Source organism: Mustela lutreola, chromosome 10, assembly GCF_030435805.1.
Source record: "Mustela lutreola isolate mMusLut2 chromosome 10, mMusLut2.pri, whole genome shotgun sequence".
Taxonomy (NCBI): domain Eukaryota; kingdom Metazoa; phylum Chordata; class Mammalia; order Carnivora; family Mustelidae; genus Mustela; species Mustela lutreola.
In genome coordinates this window covers 43,841,728-43,847,452 of record NC_081299.1, presented here as the reverse complement: position 1 = coordinate 43,847,452, position 5,725 = coordinate 43,841,728, and the positions used below count along the sequence as shown (strand labels likewise).

Here is a 5,725-nt window from a genome sequence, read left to right as displayed (position 1 = left end):
GGGTGCGTTTCCCTCAATCCTCCGGGCCGCGCCCGCCCGTGCGCCTCGGGTTCCGCCCCTTCTAGGGCCCGGCCGAGCGACTCCTCCCCGCCCCGCCCAGTACTTCCCCGGCCCCGCCCTCCCCTCCCTGGAGGCCGCCCCGCCCCCGAGGTTTTGGGGTGGTGGGTTAACCCAGCGTCCCAAAATGCCCCACTATCGCTTCGTTCACTCATTTGTTCAGCTAGTCAATACATGTTTCCCAAGCTCCCTGTGTGTTCAGGCCTATGGTGGTTGCCAAAGCAGATCAAACCCCACTCTCCAGGAGGTGATAAAACCTGGCGATTCACAGACCTGTACCCCTGGGGATAAAAATATATGTTTATAAAAAATAAAAATAATTTTTAAAAAGATAGTGGAAGAGACAGTAAACACAGAAGATACAAGAGCTGTTAGGTGCTAGCAAAAGCTATCGGAGGAAAAGTTTTTATTTATTTTTTAAGATTTATTTTGAGATGGAGAGAAAGAGCGTGCGCGCACAAGTGTGCAGCGGGGAGGGGCAGAAGGAGAGGGTGGTCCCAAGACGAGTCCAGGCTAAGCAGGGAGCCAGGTGAGGGGCTCAACTCAGGATCCTGAGGTCATGACCTGAACTGAAATCAAGAGTTAGAGACCCGGTCTGTCGCGATCGCTCTCTCTCTCTCTCTCCCAAATAAATAAATAAATAATCTTAAAAAAAAAAAAAAAAAAGGTTAGAGACCCAACTGACTGAGCCATCCAGATGTCTCTACTGGGGGGAGGGGTGCGGCTTAAACGCGGTGTACATGCTTTCTAGCAAAGGAGGAATCCCAGAGTGGCCAGGGCCTATCTGGAGAAAAGCCTTCTCTAGGGAATGACAGTGCGCTTCCCCAGGGAGGGGAGCTGAGGCTGGGAGGTGGGGGGTAGCTGGAACAGAATGAGAAAGAGGGTGAGTAGGTGGGGTAGGAGGAATGGTGGGTAGAGATTCTGAGGACTCACGTCTACCTAAGATTGCAGCGGTGCCTTTTGAAGAGTTTCAGGGAAAGGGGCTATGTGATCAGACATTCCTGTTTCTGAGGTTAACCACCTCCCTATCCACCTCCCTATCCACTCCAGCCAAGATGGGAACAGGAGCTCCCCGCCAGCTGCGTCCTCCTAATGGATGCTATAGCCTTGGGGAGCCCACAGCTCGGTCTGGAAGGCAGATAAGCAGCAGACCAATCCAAAGCAGAGCCTTTCACAAGTCTGCACAGTGGAGGCACAGAAGGGTGGGTGTCACCTCCGGGAGTCAGCGAGATTTCACAGACCCCCGTTCTCTGCGGAGCTGAGAGCAGAGATGAGGAAGGTCTTCCCAGATGGATGGGAGCTGGAGGGGAATTCAGCTTTTTAGGCAGCTGTGGGAGCCCCTATCAGAGAAGCATGGTGGTGTGCAAGAGCCTGGCATGCTGGGTACCACAAGAGTCAAGAGGAAAGGCCAGCAAGATCAATGGCAGCCAGAGGGCAGTCGGGCCTTTATCTTGTAGCCTTTATCTTGCAGAGGATGGTGAGCCAGTGATGGACCTAAGGACACATTTGTTTTAGGAAGGCCTGGGTTGTCCATGAAGGACTGATGGGAGGAGCCGGATTGAGAGATTGACAAGGCTGCTGGTGAAAGACCAGAGGAGAGGAGAGATGGGAGGCCCAGTAGTGGAGCTGGCAGGCTTGGTCATGATCGGATCCCAGGGTGAGACAGACAGCAGGGCTAAGTCCGGATGACTCCCAGCCGGCCATAAGTTTTCCAGGGTACCTGTGTCCTGCCCCTTCTAGCCCCCCCATACCCAGCAGAACACCTGGTCCAAGGGTCTCCTCTCATCCAGAGCTGAGCCTCCTTTTCCACACTTCCTCCTCCAGTCTGCTCCCTAATGGTTCCCATTTGCATTCTCCTCTTCATGGTCTTTTCCCTTCTTGGGTACAGAGCCTACAAATCTTTTGGCTTCCATGTTTTGATTCCCATAAAACCCTGAGAGGCAAGAATTCATTTTATAGGTGGTGTTGGGGGAGGCTTAGGAAGTGAGAAATTGACTTGCTGAGTGCTCTTGGACCCTTCCCACTCAACACGACTTGGGGGTCTTGGCCAATTACTGACACTGTCAGCCTCTGTTGTGCTTCGAAGACACCCAGACCCAGAATGTGACAGCTTTCGATTGTCAAAGCCAGCCCAGACCTAGGTTCTGGCCAGTGAAAGCAGCAGTCTCTTTGGGTGGCAAGAGCTCCGACATGGGCGTTGGGAGAACTTTGGGACCCACACTGCTATTCTCTCGTGTGAACTTGGACAAGACCCACTCATCTTCAAGCCCTGTCCTCATCTGTAGAATGTGGCACTAAAGCCAGTCTGCCTTCTTTATAACTCCATATGGCTACTGTGAGACTCCAAGCAGGCCTTGCTTCTGAACATTCCTGGCAATGGAAAAGGTGAGGCACAAGCATCACCCCCATTTCCTGCTCTCTCTTAGGCCCAGAATCCCGATGGTCTCAGCCTACGATTTATTGGCAGATGATTGTGTGGTCAACTTCATAGGCTCCCCATCCGAGCAAGAGCTTAAATGTACTCTACACCTTTGCCCAGGGAATCTCACCTCAGCCTTGTCTGCGAGGAATCCCAAACCTATTTCCACCCTGATTCCCTCTACCCAGCCTCCCACTGTGCCGCCAGGCACCCAGTGGGTGTCTCTACTACTGTGAGATGCCAAGCCTCTCATACTGACCACATCCAGCCTGAACTCCTCTCCCCCTGAACCTGCTTCTGGTCCAGAGGAACGACCTAGTGGAGGGACACACCCTTGACCCAGTCATCCACTCTGAAATGCAGACAGCACCCCCAGCACCTCCCTGTCCCTCCCCCTTCCTCCATTCTATCAACCACCAGGTTCTGAAAATTGCTCTTCTCCATCTCCCAAAGGTCTGGTCCCCCTTTCCATCTGACCCTGCAGTCCAGACTTCCATTCCTCCCCCAAGTCTCCAGCCAAGTCATCCTGTCTGTGCTCTTGTTCACTGCCCCCCCTTTCCTTCCACCACAGAGTGAGCTTTCTTCCCCTCCCTTTTATCATTTATTCCCTTTCATGTTCCAGAGCCCTCCTCTTTACTCCTTCCCACCACTCTGTGTTTTAATGTGTATTTTCAGTTTTTAAGTGTTCTTGCAAAATGTGACTTCTTTCATGCATGCATTTTTTTATGTACTTTTCTCCTCAGCACTAGGTTTTAGGTCCTGTCCGTGGTGCAACACGTCCCCCTTGGCCTCAAACTGCTGCATGGGCTCCACAGTGCCCTTCGCTCCCTAACCGTGGATACCCAGGCCACCTCCTCTCTCAGGCACCGCAAATAACGCTGTGGGAGACTTCCTCGTTCGTCTCTTTGCATGGACCCGTGGGAAGAGCAAACATCCAAGATGTGTACTCATGAGTGGAGTCGCCAGGTCCTGGCGTGCCTAAACTTGGTACGACCGAATAATGACAGGTTTTATCCAGAGGGCTGCACCCCTCCACACTCCCACCAGCCGTGTCTGCGGGGTTCCTGATCCTCTAGAGGAAGGAGCTTTCTAAAGCCAGTGTTTGCCCACATCTCTCCCCAGCTTCACACGACACCATGTCTTCCCGCTGCTCCCTGAGGTCTCCCTCCCTCACACAGCCTCCAAGGCCTTAGGGACCTAGTCCTGGTCCTGATCTCCTCCCCCCTCAAAACACACATTCTAGGATCCTCTGAACCTACATATCAGCAGTTGGCCCTTGGTCCTGTGCACCTTCCTGTCCTCTATATACCCCCACCATGTGGTCATCTTTCCAAGCCCCCTCGTGGCGGGTAGGTGTCTTATCTCTGGGAAAAGCCTTCCCTGACACCCCCACTCCCTGCTAGCCTAGGTACATCTTTGGACTTCACAGCTCCCAGGAGTCCCTTCATCACAGCACTGGGCTGTTGGTGTCTTTCCTGTCTCTGATACTTCTCTGAGACTTCCATTAGACCTGAGCACTTTTGAAAACTCGGGATGGATAATTCTTCACTGTGGGTGCTGTCCTATGCCCTGTGGGATGTTTAGCAGCGTCTCTGGGCTCCACCCGACAGCCACAAATGTCTCCAGATATTGCCAAATATTCCCTGCATGTCAAAATCACCCCTTTTGCAAACCACTGCCTCAGAGTATGAATTACCAGGACCTGGGACTCGTCTTGTTCTCCTCCAGCACTCAGAGCAGGCCTGGTCCAGGTTAGGTGCTCAGTGAATGTGACCCATATAAGGAACAGTTAGTCTCTGAGCAGAGCCCCAAGAGTGGGACTCAGTAGTCAGGGCTCCAGAATGTGCCGATGTCATGGGGTGGGAGAGTCCCTCCTTTTCCTTCCCCTAAAGCCACCCCAATCATGTGGGGGAGGGGGGCAGTGAGACAGGCGGGAGACTTGCTCTGTGGCCTTGAGGCAGCCCCTTCACCTCTTGGAGCCTTGGCTTCCCCATCTATAAAATGTGGACAAAACAGCCTGTGTGAGACTGTAGTTGTTGACCGAGTCAACAGTGAAGGCCACACTCGTCTTGCAGAAGCATCGCATAGAGCCACGGCGTCTCCCTTGAGGGAACACTCACGGGGAGAGGTAAGCCACGTGGCATTTATAGGGGGGATGGCTGTGGCCGTGGCCACCCCTGAGCAGGGCTGGGGGCTCGGGGACATCACTGCTTCAAGGACAACTTCCAGGAGCCCAGGGTCTGCATGATCCAGGAGCGCTGCTGGTGGGAAGTGGGCAGGTTCTCACAGCTGGGGCTCCAGCGGTGTGTGGCAGCCGGGTCGCACACCCATGAGTCCCCGTGCGGCAGCGGCCAGGAGTTTCGCCAGCAGCTGGCCAAGATGTGGTCCTGGGCCTGGGCTGCATAGATGCACACTGATGCTTCTGGGTCGTGTCTCAGGTTTTCCAGAGCTGGGGCATGGGGAGGGAAAGGCTGCTTGTTAGGACCGCGTCCCCACATTGGTCTCACAGCTCATCCTTCTCCTTTCCATGCCTTGGCTCAGGCACTCTGCTCAGTGTCCCTTCATCTCACCTTCCTCCTAGCTTTTCAACCCATTCCTGCCTTTTGAAGCCTGAATCAAAACCTGCCTCCTCCAGGAAGCCTTCTGGGACTGCCCCACCCTCAGGCTCCCATTAGTTTTCCCAGTTACAAAATTAATCTGCCCCATTAAGAGTCTGAACTACTCACCCTGCACTAAATGGTTTGGAGCTTATTTCCTAGTCTGGTTTCCTACATTGTAAACTCTCCTAGGGTGGGGCTGTGTATTCTGTATCTTGGTGACCCCCTAGCACTGCTCGCTGTGGACAAAGACGATCATAGCTGGGCTGAGCTGAAGCCACTTGCTTTGAGATCTATCCCTTCTGTTTCCTGTCACCCACTGTGAGCCCACTCATTCTCTCACTGCCCCCACCCCACCCACCCCCACCGAGCTCTCAAAGACTCAGGGCGTGACTCACCCGCTTTAACTTCATTCAGACGGTCTTCTGTCATTATGCTCTCCATGCAGGGGACCAGGGAGCCTTGAGTGTAATCCAAGACATGAGTGCCTCCACCTCCTGACTCTGACCCCCACCCTCAGACCAGACCTCCTAAAAGAAACTCTTCCACCCTTCTTGGGTCCCACGAATGAGAACATAAAAGGAGAACTTCATTTTGACCCTGGCACAGAGTCTCTAAGAGGGGTCCTGGGAGAGGTGGCAGATCCAGAGGG

The 5,725-nt window shown here is 53.6% G+C and overlaps 1 protein-coding gene across 6 annotated transcripts in view; it reads right to left on the bottom strand.

Moving 5' to 3' along the window:
* Positions 1-4,603: 4,603 nt before the first annotated feature.
* Positions 4,604-5,725, bottom strand: part of MROH7 (maestro heat like repeat family member 7) — a 50,363-nt gene continuing 49,241 nt past the window's right edge. For all 6 annotated transcript variants that reach the window (XM_059137478.1, XM_059137476.1, XM_059137480.1 and 3 more), the window contains 2 exons: positions 5,472-5,534; positions 4,604-4,925 (listed from right to left, as the gene is read on the bottom strand). In XM_059137478.1, the coding sequence (XP_058993461.1) occupies positions 4,681-4,925; positions 5,472-5,534 (308 nt within the window). In that variant the 3' untranslated portion in view covers positions 4,604-4,680. The remainder of the gene's footprint in view (positions 4,926-5,471; positions 5,535-5,725) is intronic.